At 36.9% G+C, this 22,955-nt stretch overlaps 1 protein-coding gene across 1 annotated transcript in view; it reads left to right on the plus strand.

The window, feature by feature from the left end:
- LOC129377021 (probable phospholipid-transporting ATPase IIA) overlaps positions 1–20,769 on the plus strand; it is a 38,227-nt gene extending 17,458 nt beyond the window's left edge. The window contains exons 15-28 of the mRNA XM_055056750.1: positions 286–447; positions 2,657–2,749; positions 2,877–2,960; positions 4,894–5,064; positions 6,334–6,432; positions 8,325–8,414; positions 8,695–8,839; positions 9,090–9,154; positions 10,653–10,808; positions 13,144–13,208; positions 13,364–13,472; positions 13,584–13,641; positions 16,363–16,566; positions 18,811–20,769. Of these exons, the coding sequence (XP_054912725.1) occupies positions 286–447; positions 2,657–2,749; positions 2,877–2,960; positions 4,894–5,064; positions 6,334–6,432; positions 8,325–8,414; positions 8,695–8,839; positions 9,090–9,154; positions 10,653–10,808; positions 13,144–13,208; positions 13,364–13,472; positions 13,584–13,641; positions 16,363–16,566; positions 18,811–18,947 (1,638 nt within the window). The 3' untranslated portion in view covers positions 18,948–20,769. The remainder of the gene's footprint in view (positions 1–285; positions 448–2,656; positions 2,750–2,876; positions 2,961–4,893; positions 5,065–6,333; positions 6,433–8,324; positions 8,415–8,694; positions 8,840–9,089; positions 9,155–10,652; positions 10,809–13,143; positions 13,209–13,363; positions 13,473–13,583; positions 13,642–16,362; positions 16,567–18,810) is intronic.
- The last annotated feature ends 2,186 nt before the right edge of the window (positions 20,770–22,955 follow it).

The raw sequence follows: 22,955 nt of genomic DNA on the forward strand, positions 1-22,955 counted from the left end.
TTGCATTATTGATTGAGCCTTTCAGTGCTCACAATTCTTTGTCCAAAAGTGAATTTAATTGCTTTTCATCAGACTTAAAAAATAGAATATATGTTGACATAAGGGGTTTATGATGATGTTTAAAAATCTGAGCAGAGGTTAATAATCACGGTTTCTCTCCATTCAGTTTTATTTATAATATAATCAACAAAATTATCAGCTGATGGATAAAAATTGCAGCAAATTCATCTTTCTGTTATGTACTAAGTCTATTATTTGAAAGCTTTTTCACTGTGGTGTTGGTAGGTGTCGCTGGTGCAGTGGACAGAGAGTGTTGGGCTGACTCTGGTGGGAAGAGACCAAGCCTCCATGCAACTACGGACCCCTACTGGTCAAATTCTGAACTTCACTATCCTCCAGATATTTCCCTTCACCTACGAGAGCAAAAGAATGGGGATTATTGTGCGAGTGAGTGTTAAGATGATATTGCTGTTAATTTTACTTTATGATGTTATTGTAGAAGAATGTACTAAGTATTTTGTTGTTACTTAAAAGAGGAAAAACAAAGTTAAATTTTGTCCTTAAACAGAGAAAACTAAAATCTGTTTTTTTTAAAATAACAAGAACAACAATAATAAGTGTTTTCACTTGTCAAAGAACTTATGTTTTAATCCTTTAAAATTGAACTTCAGAGAGTCGCAAATAAGAAATGGAACAATTATAGAAAATCCATCAGTTCACCATTAAGTAAAAAAAAATAACATTTTTTATTGTAAGTAGTGTTAAAAATATAGAGTCTTGTACTTTATAATTTTCTCAGTCTGTATAGGGACTACGAAAAACAAAACAGAAATTTGTACAAAGTGAAGAGCTTTTCTTGTGAATTTATTTTATTTGGGGTTTTATTCATAAGACATTATTATTTTACTTTTTTCCATTTAGCATATTCAGTTTAATTAATTTCTTAGGAAACCATCATCACAATCTTTTCAATACTAAATGAGCCCAAGACTCTCAATACAGTCCACTGTCACATCCTGAAATGTAACAAGAAGCCATTATACTGGAGGAGGAAAATAATAAGTCTTCTATGTACCATCAGCTGGGAGCTCTTTGAAAACAGGGTCATCTGAGTCCATGTTTCTTTTTTGTTTGTTTTGTTTTTCGTAAAACAAATGCTGTGCTGGTGTCAGTGAAAGCTACAACAGTCAGTTTCACTGGCACTGTTAGCAGGTCTCACTGATTCCTCATATGTAACAAAAAATGACTTAATATACCCGTAATCAGAAGGTAAGCCAGTTGAAAGTTGTAGACGACTAACATTGCCAGTTTTTTTTCTGAATTTATTTCCAACATCCTTGAAAAAATAATACATTTTTATTGTTTTCAAATTTCATTTTGATCTGGAGTATTTATTTTCAATATACAAATGAGAATTATATGGAATATATTCACTCCTAAATGGCAGACAGTAACCAGACTTCATTTTGATGAGTATATCTTAATTTCTAGGCATGTGGGACAATGTACTTTATATGGGGAGATAATTGTATGTATAGTTATCCAACCTGATAAATTACATTTACGTGTTTTAAACGTAAAGCTCTAAAGGTTGTTGTAATTTGAAAGCATTTCAAATTCAGAAAAAAAATATATCCTTGCTACTTTTATGCTAAATAAAAGTTATTAGCTGTGGCCTAAACAGTTTTTGTTCCTGGAAAAATATAGAAAGAAAAACATTGTGGAATTTAAAGAATCAAAGTTTCCTAATTTTTATCTTTAAAAAAAATAGAAGCGTTTGCCTTTTACAAGAAGAATAACCCCATAATACTAGAGCTTTCTATCAGCCTGGCCCTGCGTGTGCGTGCCAGTTTATGTGTGTGAGTGCACTAAGAGCCACTGTTGATGCATGCTACTGGAACAGACACAAGTTAACATGCAAGAATTAATTTGGCCAAGATACAGACAAATGGCTAAGAGAACCTTTATTTTTGCTTTTAATTATTAGAAACAGGTTTCTAAATCAAGTTTTAAGAGCCACAGACTGCAGATCCCGTCTGCTCTAGACATTACTGTGGTTATGAAAAATGAGAAACTGAAAAATATGTAAATTTGTGAGTGTCTCTTTACTAGTCCACATCCTAATTATATTTCCAAGGGATTGCTTTCAAAACCTTTTAGTTTTCCCTTTGCCCTTCCCCTAATTTTCAAAGCAGTTGGGACACCCTGCTCTTTAGAAAAATATTGTTACAAGCTAAGGATCCAATTTCTTCTTCTGTCTGCAAATAAAAAAAACCTTATAAATGACAGATCTATTGGCTTTTTATTATTTTTTTATGTCAAAATAGTAGGTTGTTGGCTGTTGTTTTGAAACTAATTGCTACTTGACACAAGGCCAGAATATGAAGACAGGATAACAGAAGCGTTTTGTCTGAGAAAATCTTCACCTTTTGTTCTATGACTCACTCTGGTGACTAACATCATTTTTGTTGGCTGATATCTCACTCAGGAAGCCTGAGAGTTTTAAACTTGACTTGATGTCCTGATAAAAGTGACATTAAATCCATCACAATTACCAAATACATCCTGCATTTCCAAACAACACAGACTTGCATAGCTCACATTGCTCAGGAAAACGTGTCCTGCAAAAATCAAGTCTTTATCCGCTGGTTTTCAGGATGAATTGACAGGAGAGATAACTTTCTACATGAAGGGTGCTGATGTGGTGATGGCAGGCATCGTGCAGTACAACGACTGGCTGGAAGAGGAGGTAAATGTCCTTTTTATTTTTCGAGTATTCATGACAGACATGGTGTTATTTTTGCTAGAATGTCCTCTTACACTGAGAGAGGCTTTGTAAGTTGCTGAACCCAAATGTTCTCGTCTACATTTCCAAGTGTGGAAACATGGCGAGGGAAGGCCTGAGGGTCCTTGTGGTCTCCAAGAAGTCGCTGACGGAGGAACAGTATCAGGATTTTGAGGTAAGCATACACTTATAAGATTAAACCACAGGGAGGCTGAGCTGGGGGTTGGGTCTCGGAGGAACTCTCTGCTAAAAGACGAAGGATTTATTTGACCCAAGTTGAAGGAAGCCTGCAGAGCATTAAGCCAGTGCTCCAGAAAACTTCTGTGCTCCAGGCACATCAGCTGACGGACACTATTGATACAGATTGATATTTTGCCCTGACAAGTAAAGCGTCTAAAATGTCAAAGTATGTTATTTGGTAATCAGACTAACCTCTGACCCCTATTTGAGCCACATCCACCCAGTCCTCCCACACAAGCACACACACGCACACACAAGGCCCCTCTCATTGTTTCAGCAGGGCAGGGCCAGGCCTTCTCCCCTGCAGTCGTTAGCCCCAGGCGCATTTCTGAAGAGTATAATTGAGTGAGCAGAGCTGGTGGGCAGCAGTGAGTCACCATCTGAGTCACACACAGAGTTTGTGTTCCTCTATGAGTCATAGCCAGATTGTTTTTGCTTTATTTCACTTGCAATTTGCCCTGGAGCTGGAGCGTTAAAGATGGGCGTTGACCAATTGATCATGTCTGCACCAAGTGTATGGATTTGGAGCGCTGCAGTTTTCATAATTATGCGACAGCAAGTTCAAAACGTTACATTTCTGCTGTAAATATGTTTGCTATTAGCATTAAAGAATGGAGATGTCAGTTTGCACACACTCATAATAGTGGGGTTCCTGTTCTGTCTGGAAAAGTTTGACATTTTATTAAAGGATTTTCTAAATCTGGGATCAGATTCATGGTTACTACACTTAGATGGTAGACAGCTTGTACTTGTGAAGTGCTTTATCAAGTCAGAGGACTCCAAAGCACTTTGCACTACATTCAGTCATCCATCTATCCCTTTGTTAGTCCATTCATTTGTCAATTATACTCTTCAGAACCATCCATTTGTCTGTTTATCGTCCATCTATTCCTCTACCTGCCCATCCATTCCTTTGTCTGTCCATCTACTCATCTGTCCATCCTTCTCTTTGTCCAACTATCCAGCCTTCCCTTTGTCTGTCTGTCCCTCAATTCAAGCCATCTATCTATTATCCACCATCTCTTTTTGTCCATCTGCCTGTCTGTCCATCCATCATCTGTTCTATCGTCCGACCGTTTATTTGTCCACCCATCCCTTTGTCAGTCAATTCATCCTTCCCTATGTCCGTCCATCCATCCAACCATGTCCTTTTCCCTTCCTTTTGTATTTCTGGCACAGAAACAGGAGTGCTACTCTTCTTTTTAATTCTCTTTCAAACATCAAATCCAGGGTTGTTCTTTTTTTTCTTGCTGGTCTGTGATGCTGATAGCATCAAAGCTTATCGACATCTCCTGACTTTTCCTGTTTCTCTGCCTCATTGGCAAAACTAAAGAGGGTCCCAGTGGCTCCTCTCCAAACACACTTACAATGTTAGTAGAGTTTTAAACTTATAGCAGCAGCTACTGTTTTGATTCTCAGCCAAGATTGTTGAGGTGGGCCCCTGCAAGGGAGGGAGGTGGCAAAGTGTGGGGATGTGTATGTGTCTGCCTCTTTGCTGTGCAAAATTGTTTGGCAATGTGAGAAAATCAAAATAGCTCAGTCTATTATGATTTTGATGCAAACAAGTATCTTCAAAGTAATTTTTTTGTTTAGACTAAGTAAAGACGTCAATTATCTTGACTTCTCTACTTGGACATGTATAATATCAAAACACCTGAGTTATCTATCGTTGTGGTGATTGTTTATTTTCCTCTTCATTTGTTTAAACCCTTTTTGTTGCAGACTCACATTTCCTCTTCCTTTTCTTTGTCTTTAACAATATTATGCTCTTCTCACTGCTTGCAATGAAGCACACTTTTTTTTTAAATTTGTTTGTGTTTTTATATCCACCCACGCATGATAGCTCCATTGTTTGTGCTTCTCCCCAGGCGCGGTACATCCAGGCCAAACTCAGTGTTCATGACCGCTCCCTGAAAGTAGCCACGGTGATCGAGAGCCTGGAGATGGAGATGGAGTTGTTGTGTCTGACTGGGGTGGAGGACCAGCTCCAGACTGACGTCAGACCCACCCTGGAGATCCTCCGCAACGCAGGCATCAGGGTGTGTGGGGCTTTTCAGCTTACAGTGGTATTGAAGCATTGCCATAACAAGTAAAGAAGCAAACATTTGATTTACATTTTATATGGTTGCCTCCTTAAATTTTCAGTGAATTGAGTTATATTGTTTTCACCATTAGTTTGAATTATTTCAATGAATTCAAAGCAAATGTATTTTTGAAACACTACAAGAAGCCAATTCACAGTGCTTTACATGATGAAAATAATAAAAATATTAGTGTCGTAATAAAGAAACGCAAAGTTGTACAACCGACTAAAATTAAAATCCTTTCAACTAATATTATTAATGGAACAAAAGCAGCTCTAAACAAATGGAGTTTTTTTCTTGAGAAACACAGGGTTTCAGCAGTTTTGCAGTTTTATGGAAGTTTGTTCCAGATTAGATTAGAGGAGTATAAAAACTGAATGTTACTTGGCAGGTTTAATTCTGATTTTAAATATTACGCTAGCATCTAAATTACACTGAGCTTTTCCTCACAAAAACTCAGGCGGATCACTCGGTTCGTGCTTCGATGAAGAATGCAGCTTGCTGCGAGAACTAATGTGATTTACAGGACACATTGAGGACTATGCAGTTCAGCATACTTGAACTGCATCAACTAAATAGTTCTGTCGTGCCAGTAAAGCATAGTTAATGCTTATTTTCCTTTCAGATTTTGAAATCTTTTTGTGATTTTTAAAAAAATGTTCTTTTATTCTTTTATCACTGATTTTGTGGGGCTATTTTAGAAATATTTGCAAGGAATTTTGCAATCTTCTTGCTTCTTTAAACCCCTTCCAAAATCTACATAGAGATGAAAAAGATGAGGGAAAAAAATAAAAAAGACTGATTGAACACTCAAACATTTTTATCCTTTAGATAATATCATTCACAGATTATAAATTTGACATCACTTAAGGCAGCGGCAGCAGTATGGGGGTTAACAGACACTTAAAGCCAAGATTTTATACAAATTTTGTGGCAAATTTGCAATAAACGCACAATTATGCATTAGCATGAAAAAAATGTCAGCATCTATTTATTTATGCATGAACTTCTGCAATCGGGGAATGGCAAGAAACTGGAGGAACTCAGATTTTTTGAAATACACTTAACTTTTTGCTGTAGCTATAATGAATCTAAGCCATATAATCTATATTTTTTTATCCTATTCCGTAGTTTGTATTTATCTAATCGTATCACTATGATTATTATGTGATCTGTTCAAGCATCAGGTTTCCTCAGATGTGGTTTCTTCTGGTTTCTAATCAGGTTTGGATGCTGACAGGAGACAAGCTGGAAACTGCCACATGCACCGCTAAGAACGCCCACTTGATCACCCGTAACCAGGACATCCACATCTTCAGACAAGTAAGTGCATGACAAGGACGCAGCCTTAAGTGCATACGCAGCAACATTGCAATGTGGTTCCTGTCAGGACAGCTTTGACAGCTTCTTTAGATGCTCGTCATCCAATCATTGTCCACTCCCTCTGACCAACACAGTTTAGTTAGTGGTCAAAGAGCCCCATGCAGCGCTGTATGGAGCCAGAGCCAGCATCCACAGCTGAATAAATCACCTCCCACCAGTGAAAGCATCCAAAATCCACTGTCACAGAGAACAAACAGGCCTTCCCTCAAGCAGAAAGGAGAAACCAGCTGGACCACTCCCAGAGGGAACATGCAGAGGGTTCACTTCCTAATTTGTTTTGCAGGTTTCAGGCTCTCGGGCAGCTTTGATAGACCCTTCTCTGCCTTCCCCTCTGGAGCAGTGCCAGAGCAGAAGGAGCGCCTGCTATGTGGGAAGGTTACAGTTTGCGTACAACTGTGGTTACTGGAAGAGAATAACAATGGCTGGCACAAGTTGAAAACCTCAGTCCCAGTGGATGGGGGAGTGCTGACTGGGCCTGCAACACATGCATCTGGATTGGCTTCCTGGTGGCCACCAATGGCCCAATCTGGATTGACGTATGAACAGTCAGCAGTTGAAGGATGTTCATGCCAATGCAGGGCTCCTGCTGACAGATTAACACCATGCCTTGTTTCTCCTGCACTTTTGGAGTTTATATCCAAAGTTGTTTTAGGGATTTATCATACAGCAAACTTTCTCTTCCCAATTTTTTACTTGCTTTTAAAAGCAGAAATCAAATGTTGCACACATTAAATGGCAAACATTTGTTTTCTGGCCCAGGTATTTTAAAGCAGGGAAACCTCTAAAACATGTAGGACAGTGTGCACCAGGGTTGGAAAACACTGTTCTCGACATACATCCATCCCACTTCTGAATATGAATAGTTTCTAAGCTTATAAATTATGAAATTGTATCTATGACTTATACATATGTGCCTTAATAATGTAGTTTACACTTCACAAACAATGCTGTGACATGCATTTTTGTGCAGTTTCTAAAGCAAATATCTTGGTATTCTGGAAATAAGACAAAACTAACTTATAAGTAAATTTTCAGCAAGATACACAAACTTGTTTTAAGAAAATAATTCCTTAATATGGATTTTAAAAAGTACTAGTTTCACTTACAAATGACTTCATATTTTTTCTGTTTTATAATCTGCCAATTGAACTAGTACTTCTCAATATGAATAAATTATTGACTTAAAACAGTCTCCTACACATTATAACTTAGCTTTGTCTCATTTGAAGTGTACTAAGGTACTTGCAAATTGTACAAAAATGCATGGTAAGATTTTGGAAAATTGTCTTGCTATAAATTGTCTGCTAGTGAAACGTGCAGCCAGTACTTTTCCACCAATAGTAAGAAATTATTTACTTAAAACAAGTCCCTGTATCGCCTGAAAAGTTACTTTTAAGTTAGCTAGGTTACATTTAAGGTATACTAAGATATTTGCACTAGAATCTCAAGAAAAAATGCTTGGAAAGATTGAAGTAGACATGGACGGCTTGGCAGAAGTATAACTGTTATGATGGCTTGTTTCAACTGACATTCCTGCTTACGAAAAGGGATTCTGATATGTCTAACATTTAGATACTTTTCGATATATTATATTGCATCTATCAGATCTTGTTGCAGAATTTCTATGTCAGTTATTAAGTTTCTCCGGCATTTCCATACACTACAGGTGCTGCCATTCTTCTGCCTGATAAGCACCAAGCAGACAAAGGCTCACAGATTGCAATCTCTGTTAGGTTTCCTCTTATGCGCATTGTCTGTGCATTGTGTGTGTGAGGACATATACATATGCGTTAATACATTTAATTTGGTAAATGTGGTTGGCCTTGCCACAGGTGACGACAAGAGGGGAAGCCCACCTGGAGCTCAACGCTTTCAGGAGAAAACATGACTGCGCTCTGGTGATATCGGGGGACTCGCTTGAAGTAAGCTGGCTCTCGCCTGTCTAATTCACATCTCACCGTCTTATCTGCCTTTATGAAACTGTGACATGTTTTCAGTGTGATGCATGATAATATCACATCCACTGAAGCCTTTCTGGATGTGGCCTTCGTGGTTACAGACACTTTCTAAACCGCAGCTGGAGTTTAACTGTAACTTGGGTAAAAGCATCCGAGAGCCACAGCTCAGATCAGTTAAATGTGGTGGCTTGAGGTGCTCACCTGTCCGTTTTTTTTGTTTTTTTTTCTTTTCTTCCTTTGGCAGGTTTGTCTGAAATATTATGAGTATGAGTTCATGGAGCTTGCGTGTCAGTGTCCCGCTGTGGTTTGCTGCCGATGCACTCCTACTCAGAAGGCGCAGATAGTCCGGCTGCTGCAGGAGCGAACAGGCAAACTCACCTGCGCAGTGGGTGAGTAATAACGATTCTATCCGGTCTATCTCTGTCAACCTCAAGACCTTAAATGTCTCAACCACAAACTGTTGTAACCATCTCACCACCACTTCTAACAATAGAGTGCTGCATTTGTGGAGTTTTTTTTTGCATTTATTTTATTTCTGTGACCAAGCCTTTTTGTAATCTAGCTAAATTAAGATTATCTTGGTTGGTTCTGGTGAGTGATGTGAATCCTCACACCTCCATGACTTTTGTTCTCTCCCAGGGGACGGAGGAAACGATGTCAGCATGATCCAGGAAGCCGACTGTGGCGTGGGAGTGGAGGGAAAAGTAAGACTCTGTCCATCTCGTCGCCTCGCATCGACATGACGCACCGACAGATATCGCGCTTCCTGTAAAGATATCTCGCACATCCAGAGAGTTGAGGCCGAACTTACACACAGATTATTCCCTTTATGAGGATCTATTGTCCAAGCAGAGGAAGCGAAGATGACAGGAAGGTTTTAGTGTTTTGGGGAGTCTCTTGACAGCCTCTTCCAGAGTTTTTGTTGATTGTGACCCTGCATCTACTACGTATGGAAACTCTAAGCAGAACTTGTGTTAAAAAAATTAATTGCAATGATTATTCAGAAATAATCATTGCAAATTCAAACAACATTCTTACTACATGGCAGTAGCACATGCTGCTTTTAACAAAGCATCAAGTTTTACTATTTACAGATATTACCAATTAGATGTTGTGCTAGTCAAGGCATTTTTTATTTGTTTTAATCTTGATGATTGTGTTTCCTAACTTCTGCTGTGATTATATTGACGTTTAGTCAGACTGGCTGTGTTACAAATTAGTTTAATGGCCTAAACCAGAATTATTTGCTTTATTGGGTCGAAGTTAGGCTTTTGTGGTGTGTTTAATAAGCCTGCAGCACACACAGCACAGCACAGAAAAATCAAACAAGAATCAATGATGTAAAGTTTGATTAAAGATACATAGTATAACTTTTATAAAAAATATTTTTACATATTTGTTTAAACTGTGTCCATGTTGTGACAGTGTATTATGAAATGGAAAGCCTGTGAAAAGATCCAAGTACTCCATCTTGTCCCTGTTCTGTTATTGCTGTCTGAAGAAATGCACCGCTCCAGCCAATCAAAGCCAGGAGGGGGGTCTTAATGCTGTCAATCAACCTTGTGCATTGGTGCCCATGCTAACCAGCCTCGCATTCATGAGAGTCTCTGCCATCAGGAAGAAGATGCAGTGCAGCAGAGAGCAAAGCGCAAAACAAGGGGTGATTGATTGTGCCAACACCCTCCTACTGGCTCTGATTGCTTTTTTTCTAGTTAGAAACAACCAGATCATCTGTCAAATACTATACTGTCATGATCTGTATAGTATAATATGAAAAAGAAAAATGTTTCTTCTCAAAGTTACATTCTGCAGCTTACTTGTTATAGTCTAAATGGAAGATTATAATAGATAAATAGAAGAAGGTAAGTAGGGTACAGAAGTTAATCCTACTGTAACAAGCATAGTGTACTGCATCCCAGATGATTTGAAATTGACTCACCCTGCGGTTACAACAAGGTAGAGCGGGAAGACATTAAACAAAAGCTAAAAATGAGAGAAGTTACACTGCTTACTCAAATTATGGTCTAAAAACGACACCAGTAAAATTGTAATTAAAATATATCAGGTCTGTAATTAAAGTTAATTGGTCGGTTCAGAATTGGCTCAGACACAGTGACCATCGGGCTGGATTTTTTTAGGCCCGATCTAAACTCTGGGTTTAACTCTTTGTATTCTCACAGGCCTCTGTCCTTTTTTCTGCAGGAAGGAAAGCAAGCGTCTCTGGCCGCCGACTTCTCTGTAACTCAGTTCAAACATTTGGGTCGACTCCTCATGGTCCACGGTCGGAACAGCTACAAGCGATCCGCTGCCCTCAGCCAGTTTGTCATCCACAGAAGCTTGTGCATCAGCACCATGCAGGTAACGCTAAAACATTGAAACATCTTTGTTCTTTTTCTGAGGATTCTAGAAAACATTTTAACCTCTGAAAACAATGACTTGAAAAAATTATGCAATCCCTTGAATTTTTTCACATTAGAATCACTAATTTCAATGCAATTTATTTTTTGGGATTTGATTTATTGTGATTAACAAACAGAAGTGCTTATTTGTGAAATGGAAATAATATAGTACAGGTTTCTTCTGGTCTTTATTTTAACTACAGCCACTTACCACTCCATAAAGTCGTAATGGGTCCCTTTTACAGTTTTACAGATCATGTAGTGGGTACAGTAATATGTGAAGGAAGCTGCTCCAGCCAAAGGGACCAAACCGAACTGTTTATCCTACATGTAAAACAATACACTGCAAAAACACAAAGTCTTACAGAGTGTTTTTTGGTTTAGTTTCTAGTGCAAATATCTTAATACACTTGAAATATCACAGAACTAACTTTTCAGCAAAATATAGGAGCTTGTTTCAAGTTAACAATTCCTTAGTATAGGTTAAAACAAAACTTCTAGTGGCAGATTATTTCACATACACAAGACATCAGTGGAAGTAACCAATATTAAGAAACTGACTTAAAACAAGCTCCTATAACTTGCTGAGAAGTTACTTAAAAGTTAGCTTAGTCTTACTTCATGTGATATTTGCACTAGAAAATGGACCAAAAGTATTTGGTAAGATTTTGTGCTTTTGCTGTGGGCTTTTGTGTTTCATACTGGACTTTTTTGTCCACATGGTCAAATTTATTATTGGCAGAGAGGGGACTGCTTTTCTCAGAAGGTGTAGGACAGCCGGTTAAATTCTTGGGAAGATGGATAGGGCTTACTATGCTGCAATTTATTTATTTAAATTTTTAAATGGGAAAAGATGAAAAGAAAACGGACCTCGATTTGCAGAACAAGAAAAAAACACAAAGATATCCAACATCACATCATATAAATATACACGGTAGACATACAGACACAACTATTTACAAAATAGTAAACATAAGTGATTGCAAAGGAAGATGTTTAACAGATGAGAATTCCTAAAAAGTGCCAGTAGCCTGCCTTGTAGAAAAATAATTTGTGGAGGAACAGTTTTTAAAGACTGATATATCATTTTCTTTTCACAATACAATTTTGGTTTATTGTCGTCATGATAAATTGCAATTAATGTATAAAAAAACCCTAAAATTGTATTTTTGGGACATTTAGTTTTACTATTTTCTCCACTGCTCAATGAAGGTGTATCAATAAATATCAATAAATTTGAAAATATGATTAAATGTGTGCATTTCAGTGATTCAAATAACACTTTTTTATGTGACTGGTGTCCTAAACGGGTTATGATAGCTGTGTCATGCAGAAACAGCCATACATGCCTTTAAAAAAGTAATAAATAAATAGTTTTTTTTATTATTATCACAATAGTTTCACAAAATATTGTGATAAAACTTTAAGTCTGTATCACCCGCACTGAGCTGGTGGCCTACTTGAGTCAGTGGCCATTTTTCCAATGCTGGAAGTAAACCTGATTTGGAGGAGGCAAAAGAATACAAATACATTCAAGACTTTTTAGATTTCTGATTGTAAATATAAAAAACAAAGTATGATTTTTATTCTCATTCAAAATTGCCTGCTTTGCCCTGACACATATAATCTCAATAGAAAACCATAAAGTTTGTGGTTGTTCACATGGAGCGTCGGCCTTTGCAAGGCGTGTAAATAGAAATCTTGTCTGTCCGAAAATAAAACTGCATACCTACAGACGGACAGGGAAATGTCTCTGGGCTTGTCATGGGAAGGTGGGGTGGATGATGACTCAGAGGACGCCGGCAGTGGTGCCCTTCTGAGACAGCATTCCCATGTCCCAGTCCAAACTCAGCCCCCAATCTGGAGGGACATCCATGACTCACTGGACCATGGACTTTATGGCTTTTAGGAGGCTTTTCTCCACCTCCCTCAGATTAAAAACGACCACAGATGGAAGCTGAATGTTTGGTTGGCAGCTCGGTACTGGAATCATTCATCTCCCAAGTTTAACGGAGAGGCTTGAATCGGTTAGTGTTTATTAGTTCCCTGCAGCTGTGGTGGGGTGAGGTATAAAATGCGTACACCTGCTTCTGAATGCTCACTGCTCCCATTTGATTTAGTTTTTACAAAGCTGTCTAAATGTTATGAAACACATTTCTTTTCATTTGTATGTTCAAAACAACTCTGGAAATTTTCTCACATTCCTGTTCCCAACTCACTGCCATTTAACAGTAAGTGAAATATAAAAAGGAATACAACTGAGCATTTGTTTTCTGCTTTTTCTGTTTCTGCAGGCTGTTTTCTCCTCTGTTTTCTACTTTGCTTCAGTTCCACTCTACCAGGGATTTCTGATTATTGGGTGAGACACAAGCTCTCGGAGTACTGATGACTTATTAACAGAATATTTAGCTGACTTTGTTCCCTGGAATTTCCTCTTTTTTTAAACCCAAAAGGAAATCGGAGAAGAGGAAAAAGTGAAATTATGATACATGTTTCGTAAATCTTCTGTTGCAGTTACTCCACCATTTACACCATGTTCCCCGTCTTTTCCCTGGTGTTGGATAAGGATGTTAAGTCGGAGGTTGCCATGCTTTACCCAGAGTTGTATAAAGATCTATTGAAGGTAATGATGAATAACACTCTTCAAGTGTTGCTATGCAACTTCGTAATGTTGGTGACACAGAAACAAATGAGAAATATGTTCTTTTTTTTTCTTCTTTTTTTTACTTTACAGGGTCGACCGCTGTCTTTCAAGACTTTTCTAATTTGGGTCCTTATAAGTATATATCAAGGTAAGATTTAATAGTTTGATGACTTGATTTTCTATGAAAATCCTCACTGAAGTTTCTTACATTTTGTCACTACAACTAGCAATGCACTGATCCACTTTTTTTCATTTCCGATACAATAAAAATATCTGAAGTTTAGGATGGACTGATACGATATGGTACTGATATTGATATCGGATTCATGCATCTCTAATTACAACTGCAAGATCTAGTATGTACTTTGACTGGACCATTCTAACACATGAATATGTGCTTTGCGTTTGACCTGTGGTTTAGGGGAGGCTGGTTTTGTCGTGGTAGGTTTGCTCAAACATGGAAAGAGTACAGAAATAATGTATTAAAGTAAAACTACAGTTACTTTGACAAACATTTTACTTAAATACAAGGAAAGTTATTCAAATAAAAGTAAGAAATACTTAATTTAAGTAACATTTACTTAATCACCTTTTTTTTCTTGATCAATCAATCAATCCAAATGAGTAATGATATTTTTGGGGTATTTTTATTCATTAACTGATATAATTTCAGATGTAACTGAGTGAAATACTTTACTCAAATCAAACTGAAGTTAAAATTTAGGTTTATGAGCTTCAAGAAAAGGCAAAGTACAGACAAGTTGTACTTAACTACAATGACATGGGTAAATGTAACTAGGTACATTCTACTCCTGAGTTTCCTGTAGAGATCTCCAATATATGAAATTAGACTTTTTCCACAATAAAAGTGACAAAGTGATTAAAATATCCTTGCAGTCTTATTTCTGCCAACACAGACACCAATATTGGTCCAGCAATGACATTTATCCATGAATAAACTTAAGTACATCAGTGAGTATAATTATAGCAAATTAATACACAATAAACAGACATGTTTTCAAAATTAAATGATATTTATCCATTCCTTAATGGAACCAACAGTAAAAAAAAACAATAGTTGAACAACAAAGGTAATGATCTGAATCAAACTGTCAGTTTTGGGGGTTTTATTACGATCATTTTATTTTCTCAGTGACAATAAACAAAGCAATAAATGCTCCTCCCTAGTTTGCGGTTCTGCCCTACTCTCCAGGACGGCTCAACCAGAGCTGCGTGAGATGTTCAAAGCGTTGAGTTTTGTTTTAGAATTTAACGCGCTTTAAACTTTTCTACAGCTTTCTCCGTTCATGGGGTTTCTTCCTCACTGAGCAAGAGACATTTATTTTTGGTGCATATTTCGGCAATGAGACAATACAAAAAATTTAACATGATGGAAACTTGGGACAACAGACAAATAAAATAATGATATTTTAGTTAATATTAATGTTCTTACTGGTTTGCAAGCAGTGGCTCATTGTTCAAAACATCTAGTTAATTTTTAACCAAATTGCTTGGAAGTCATTGTGTACAGTTTTTTGCTGTTTTTTTTATTCATTAAATTGAATTTCCATAAAAGATTAACATTAAAAGTATCAATAATGTTTTGTGATTTTCTTGAAAACTGAGATTTTTTTCTGTACATTTTCCACTACAATCAAAATCATAGAAAGTTTTTATATTTATATATATATATATATATATATATAGATATATATATATATATATATATATATATATATATATATATATATATATATGTAACATTTGTGACTCTAAACAAGTTCTGTTTAGCTGGACTAAGGGTAAAAATGGCTCTTTGAAGAGGGAAAGTACACACTTTGACTCCATAAGGTGACTTGTCAATACAGTTGTTTGCTGTGAATTTATTTAGGGCTATCAGAATAAATAGGGATTGAACATGTTATCATGCAGCAGTTTTCAGGTTTTTAATTTTATGAAATGAAAGCCATATATATTATATCCCTTTTTCTGTAGTTTTGTTACTCTCACAGAATATTGATGAGAATAATTTCAATTTATGATATAAATGTGGAAGTTTCTTTGGAGTATGTGCCTGTGTATTTATGCAGTTGGTTTTGGTGTTTTAAAAACATCACAGTAGAAAATGTTGAAGTTCAGGTAGGTTGAGGATGTTCCTACCAAACGGCTGCATTGCTGTACCTTAATCACACATCACTCTTTAACAGCCCACGCATTTTGAAAGCAGAGGGAAGTTTCCAACACGCACCGTTTGCCATGAAAAGCTGTTTACCATCGCATAATGAACTACACCCTGAAACTTTTTATCTGTTTCTAACAAAACAGGAGTTTCCCTTTTTACCAGTGGGCTTAAGCTTGTTTGCAAATCATTGCTGTGTATGTTGCTTTCACTTTGTCTTCTGTGTTTTTCCAACGTACAGAATACCTTCAAGCATATATTTGAAAATGAGGGAAGAAATTGTCTTTTTCTTTTTTTTCAGTGAACTGGAAGTATGCATTTTGAATTAAATATTATAATTCCTTGAATACAACAAAGTGAATAACAGAAAACATTTTTTCAGCACTATTTGTGTTTTGATTTGGATCATTTTAAAGTAGCTTGTTGGTTACCAGCGAAGAATACATTATAAATGCATTTTCTGTTTTCCCCATTCTTTTCCTGTTGAGCATGTTTTGCGTATTTTAAAATGTCATATTAGTGCTTTTACCAATTTGCTAATGCAGACATTATTTTTATAAAATCTGATTGCATAATGCATATTGTGTAAAAATGTCAGACCTTCTGCTAACTTCTACCTCATATGTAATTAAGAAACTTTATCTAAATTTGAATTTCGTTTTATTTGTACTGTACTGCTCTCATCCTCAGGGAGCATCATCATGTACGGAGCCATGCTGCTCTTCGAGTCCGAGTTTGTCCACATTGTCGCCATTTCCTTCACCTCCCTGATTCTGACCGAGCTGCTGATGGTGGCCCTGACCGTTCAGACGTGGCACTGGCTCATGATAGTCGGCGAGCTCCTGAGTTTGGCGTGCTATATTGCTTCACTCGTGTTCCTGCACGAATTCATAGGTGAGTAATGTCCTCATCACTCCTGATTTCTGCTACTTTAAAGATGGATCGTTGTGTTCCAGAAAACAAAACAAAACCCTAATATGATTTCAGTGCAGACTGAATTGTGTTTTTCTGTTTGGCCGGCCTTGAAATAGGACGTCAGCCTGCAGTGGTATGAGGGGGGAGGGCTTGGTTTTTAACGTGTCTCCTGTGTGCAGTAAACTGTGGAATTAGCAGGTCTAGAGGTGAATGTATTGACAATATGACCTGGTGTGTCTCAGGCATTCTGCAGCATCAAAGAGGAAATGCCACCAGTTTGGTTGGTTTCCTTTGAGCTTTGTTTTGAAAAAATGCTATATAAATGCATTCATAATCCATTTACAAGAAAAATATTAGCAGAAGCAAAATTACCATTTACTTATATGTATTTTTGGGAATAATCTCCCTCTATTTTGTTGTTTGTTGCCAAACTGTTAAAGATCTATTTACACTGGCCACCACAAAATAATCCAGTTTTTCTTTTTTCCCATATTAAGCGTCCTGTAATAGTGAATGGCCTGACCAAAAGCTCTTCAGGTCTTTATTTTCAGCTTTATGTGAGGCGTGGAGTTCCATTTTCAGCCTGCAATCTCGACCACTGAGGAGCATGACTGGCATGTGGTCAAGTTTACCCTTTTTGGGCTTTTTTTTCTTCCCTGTTTTCTTCCCTCTTCAAGTGAGACTGAAATAAACTTTAGATGCTGTTTTGTTGCATGTGCAGTTTATACATTTTAACTGAGCTTTTTTCAAAAATTTCTTTCCCTTCCCTGCATATTACGCTGTCTGGGTCAATGTCGTTTCCACTCTGGGAGATTCCAAGGAAAAATAATAAAGACAAGAAGTTATTGTTAGTTAATTATGATCATGCTCAGCAGTAAATGTTGTGCATGTCTTATTGAAATAATTATGTTTTGAAACCCTCATTGCCCTAATTAATGACATTGAGACAAAATGCACAAGTTACACAGAGTTTAGTGCGAACGAACTATTCTTACTTACTTGTAACCTAAACACGTTACCAGATGTCATTGTGTTAGTTTGCCTTTAGGCCTTTTAATGTGATCAGCTTGTGTAAAAGGATTTGTGAACCTTGCCTTGTGGTAACTCTAAATTACTGTACAATACACGCTGGGCATTATTATTCTGTCAACCCATTTTTACCTTTTTATTAATTGCTCTTAACAATTATTCACAGTTCAAAACATATGTCATGCATTTAAGGGACTTTTTTCTACAGAAAATGTTACTGAAACCCATTGAAAACCTCATAATTATTCCACCAAATATTGATTTCTGAAAGCTTCCTGAGTTTGAACTCAGGAAGAGGATTGTTGTTTCTAAATGAAAATGAACTTGTTTTCTTGCATTATTTGAGAAAGCACTGTGTCTTTTTCATTATTTTGACCATTTCTCATTTCCTGCATATAAGTGAAAATTCTATGCTTGGAATTTCAGAAACATGTCAGCAGTTCATAGAATAAAAGCACAATGTTCATTTTACTCAAGCATATACCTATAAAAAGTAAAATCAGAAAAACTTATTATTTGAAGTGGTTTCTAATTTTTGCCAGATTTTTTTAGAGCACTAGTGGTCTTTCTTTGCTGCAGTTTATACAGAAAATGAGGACAGAGCAAGGAAAAACTTTTAGCTAAAATGTAATAATAGAGAAAATGCTAAATTGCTGAGACCCCAAGTCCTTTAAATCATAGCTAAAAACATATTTGTTTAGAGTTGCCTTTTTTCTATATTACAGTTGTTTCATCGTAATTAAAGTGTCCAAACTATTTTCATCTTTTATTCATAACTTGTCACTTTATTTGCTGAAATTGTTGGCGTGTAGAACAATGAGTAGAGGCAGTGGTTACTGACTTCTGGTGAATAAAACCCCAGTCTCCCTATGTATTCACATACTGACCATATCATGGTTTCCATTGTGCTTCCAACTGTGTTACCAAAGAGACTCTTATGCCTGTTTGCTGTCACTTTTAAGAAACGTCCTCAGCCTACCTGATAAGCAAACAGTCTTAGCCGGATGGGGGCCAAAAAAAGCCTGGTGGCCCTCCAGGCTTGTAATAGAAAACTTACTTTTATATTTTAACATAAAGAAAAACTGAGCGGTCTAATGTAAACGTTGTTTCATGAGGATTGATGAAATCTTTATCACTCAGACTTGCTGGCTTGTGCTCTTCGTCAGTCTAACTTTGACTCTTCCTCTGTAACAGACGTGTACTTCATCACCACGGTGTCGTTCCTGTGGAAGGTGACCGCCATCACGCTGGTCAGCTGCCTGCCTCTCTACATCCTCAAGTACCTGCGCAGACGCTTCTCTCCACCCAGTTACTCCAAGTTGACCACCTAAAAAATGAAGAAATAGAACTAACTCGCCGGCCACGTTTCCTGAAAAAAGGAATCCCACATCTTCACTTCTACCAGGGATCCAAAGACACATTTATTTCTTTTTAAGTTCTGAAAAGCTCACTGATGGGACAGATAGTTTACTGAGAGGGATAAAGCAGTGTTAATTCCTCTGTGTGTTCGATGCATGGCTGATTGATGGGGTTCTCTGTGTGGTAAGCTCCTGTGGTAAGATGAAATTGACCTGATTCAACCTGTTTTATGAAACATATTTCATAGTTATTATCAGTGATCAACTTTGCATTTAAAATGCCCTCGGGACAAAAATAGAAACATCCACACGCCACGAGACAAATGAAAGCTAAACAGAACCCATTCTGTTTATAATGTGACCAGGAAAGGAGCAAGAAAAGTTGGCATCTGACTGAATTCCTGCCTAAGTAACACACCTACTTATTTAGAAAAGTGAGATTGACGTAGATTTCTCTTAGGAGTTGATTCACGTTCTCCTCAAACAGCAACTCGTAATTCAAGGTTTAAAAGTCTAAAAGTGAAACGGTTTTACAACATGGGCTTTGGTAAACTGAGACACGATTAAACTTGTGTATTCGCTGATGCGTCACCCCCAAAGCTACAGCTCAGCACGACGGAGGTGGCATTGCCTCCTTTTTTAGCACGACCTCTGGTGTCTGATGTTAAATCTGTCCCACCGTCTTTCTTTGGACCGTGACTTGTTGGTGTTTTTTGGAGAGTGGACTGAAAGCCGGTGAGCCTCTCCGCCGACGTGCAGCCTGGCGGAGAGCTACACACAACCTCTCATGTGGCGGGCCGACTGCGGCCACGCACTCAACCCTGCATGATGACTCAAAGCCATAGCTGAAAATATACTCCAGTGACGGAGTCGCTGTCCTTGGGGGTCCCACGCTGCAAAAACACAAAATCTCACCAATCTTTTTTTTTTTCTCTGGTTTCTAGTGCAAATATTTTAGAACACTTGAAATAAACAATGCTAACAGGCAAGTAACCTTCAGCAAGATATATGAGCATGTTTTAAGTGAACAATCCCTTAATATTGATGAAAAAAATACTAGTTCCACTGGAAGATTTCACTTAGAACATAGTGTTATAGGTGAAATAATCTTCCAGTGGAACTAGCAATTATTTCATCAATATTAAGGAATTATTGACTTGACAGGATCGTATATCTGACTGAAAATCTACTTCTAAGTTAGTTTTGTCTTATTTCAAGTGTCAAGGTTTTTACACTAGAAACGTCACAAAAAAATGCTTTGTAGGATTTGGTTTTCGCAGTTCATCTACTTTAACATCTATGAATTAACAAAAAGGGATCAACTAAAAAAAATTACTAATACTGCACTTTAACAGAAACTAATGTGAAGCAGAGCAGCTCAGATTTATTTCACTCATGTTGTGATGAACTGTAAATATTTCCCACCTATCAGTAACATGGCCACACATCGTTTGTCATCTATTTATTTTTGTGTTTAAAAAAAAAAAGGGGAACTAAGCATGAAAGTTTATACAGACTGTGTCATCTTGAGTCTTTTTTTTGCTATGTGGGACTGGATTTTTTATTATTTGTACTAAAACCTGTTTGCACATTTTTAACTTCTCTGGAATATTTTTATGTTTAAGTGTAGAGCATTAATGATGCTAAAAATGGTTTGCTTGTACATGCAAAGCTTATGTTTTATTTAATTTTGTTGATTGCACTCAAGGGAACGGAACAAAAACAAAACAAAAAAAACTGAAATGTGCTGATGTCAATATTGTGATCATTAATAAATGTGGGGTTTTTTTCTTGCTGTTTTTGTGGATGATTTTTTTTTTCAATTAATTATGTAAATCATATTTAAGTGAAAACATAAATCAATATTTAGGTTGGATTTAATGTAATGAACCAAGTCGAAGTAGCTCATCGTTGTGAGACAGATGGAAATGAATTATTTCAAAAGTTGTATATATTTTTAAGGCTTTTTAATAATTTATTTCTGGGATGTGCAAACTTTTTGTCAAATGAGCCAAAATCGTCAACTTGCTAAGAACTAAAAAAATGGGCCTGAAAATTGCAATACTTTTCCAATTCAAAACACTAAATTGTAGGAGTTATCAATTTCTTTTCTTTTTTTACATACAATAAACTAAGCATGCAATATTGTAGTTAATTATAACAAAACTTTCAATTGTTTTGCATGGAGGGAGTATGTAAATTGTTGTACATCCCAAACTTAAGAATGATTGTGTTTATTTACAATAATAAAAGAAAGCCAATTATGGAAAAATAACAAAAATAAAATCTACATGTAGTCTATTCCAGCAGAACTACCAAAGCTATTTGAGGTTCTTCTAAAAAACATTTTACCAAGTATTAGTGATACATGTGTGGATTAAAGAAAATCCACAATAAAGTCAAAGTTTGTTCTAAAAACCATCACAGTTGTAATTATTCCACCTCAGTTTAGATTCAGTTGAGTCTAGAAAATAGAACTGTATATTTTAAAGGCTTAGATCATAAGGCCAGAAGCATGCCATGTGAAGGATATTAGAAAATGTTTCTTTTCTGAACTTCACAATGATTGCGTCCCACAGGCGAGTTTGCGCTGACACCATGTCAATAACAGTTCTTGTGCAGAAGCTGCTCCTTTTAATCTGATTCCACTTCAGTTTGTGATGAGGTGTGAGTTACAGATGACGGTAGAGCAGAACGAGGAGGCTGGATGTTTGGTTTTCTCACACCAGAGGAGGGAGGCACCGGTGCCAAGAGACTTGGTCTGAATCATCTTCTACACTTAGGCCGTGCATTTCTTAAATTTACTCTGAATTATAAAATATGATTAATATCATATATTCCTTTATGTTCACAGAAAATCTCTCTATTAAACTTATGATTTGTTGGAAAAAGTGGTTGGAAAGAAAAGTGCTGATGCTTGCATTGCTCATTTTAGCCAGGAGAGGATTGAGGTTCAGTTTGATTTGCAGCCATAAAACCTCCTCTTTTTTCAATGCACTCAAAATATTTCCTGTTTCCATTAACACTACAGACTGTCCTCTTTGCTTCCCTTTCTTCCACTGACGAAATGCATGTTTTTAACAATAACAGAAGCTACAGAAGTAAATCAGTTCATGAAAATAAGAACGTCACTCCAGGATCAACAGAGCTGCCCTCTAATATCAATATTCTGTTGTTTTTTTTTCTTGTATAGAGGGCAGCTATGCAGCTCTGGGTGGTTCAATGCCTTCAGTCTGGTTCAAGTCAAAGTGATTTCTGCAATTTACTTTCCCTTTTACATGCATATGGTGTTCGAACTTCAAATAAAAGATTACGGTTGTTTTGTAGCATATTTAGTCTAATTATTGCAATCTTGGTGCATTTTATCTCCAACATTTTAAGAGGGGAATCTATTTTTCCAGCTTGGAAACATCATACGTCAGGTTTTCAGTAGAAAGGCGTAAAAAAGAGAGGCAGATTATCATGAAGCTGGTTCACTACGCACCTCCCACTGTCACAACAGCCAGTACGCGTTATGGTGAGGAAACATGTTGCTAAGAACAAAGGCTTCCACCGATTTCACTGAAAAAATCCTAATGCATTTTTAATCTTGAGCTCATCTTGACCTGAGCAGAGAAAAGGTGGGAAAGTAATATAAAGGAAACAGTCAACACTGATGAAGTCTGCCTCTAAACCTGCAGAAAGAGAAAAAAAAAACAATGACTGAAGAGGTCAAGACACGGTAACAGCTTTCAAACATGGCAGTGGATCCTGCTGAGGGTTTATTTGGCTACAAGTTGGAAACATATAAACTGATTTATATGTACTCAGCGTGTGTTATGCCAAGACCTTGTTGATGCCTGCAAAGGGTTGGACACATCTGTCCAAATATTAGAGGCAGATGTGTGTATAATATGACACTCTGTGAATTAAAGAAAAAAAAAGAGAATAAAATCCAATTTGGATACTTAATATCCATCCATGATTCAACTGCTTTATTAA

The sequence above is a fragment of the Poeciliopsis prolifica genome, unplaced genomic scaffold (assembly GCF_027474105.1).
Source record: "Poeciliopsis prolifica strain line A6 unplaced genomic scaffold, Auburn_PproV2 SCAFFOLD046, whole genome shotgun sequence".
Taxonomy (NCBI): Eukaryota; Metazoa; Chordata; class Actinopteri; order Cyprinodontiformes; family Poeciliidae; genus Poeciliopsis; species Poeciliopsis prolifica.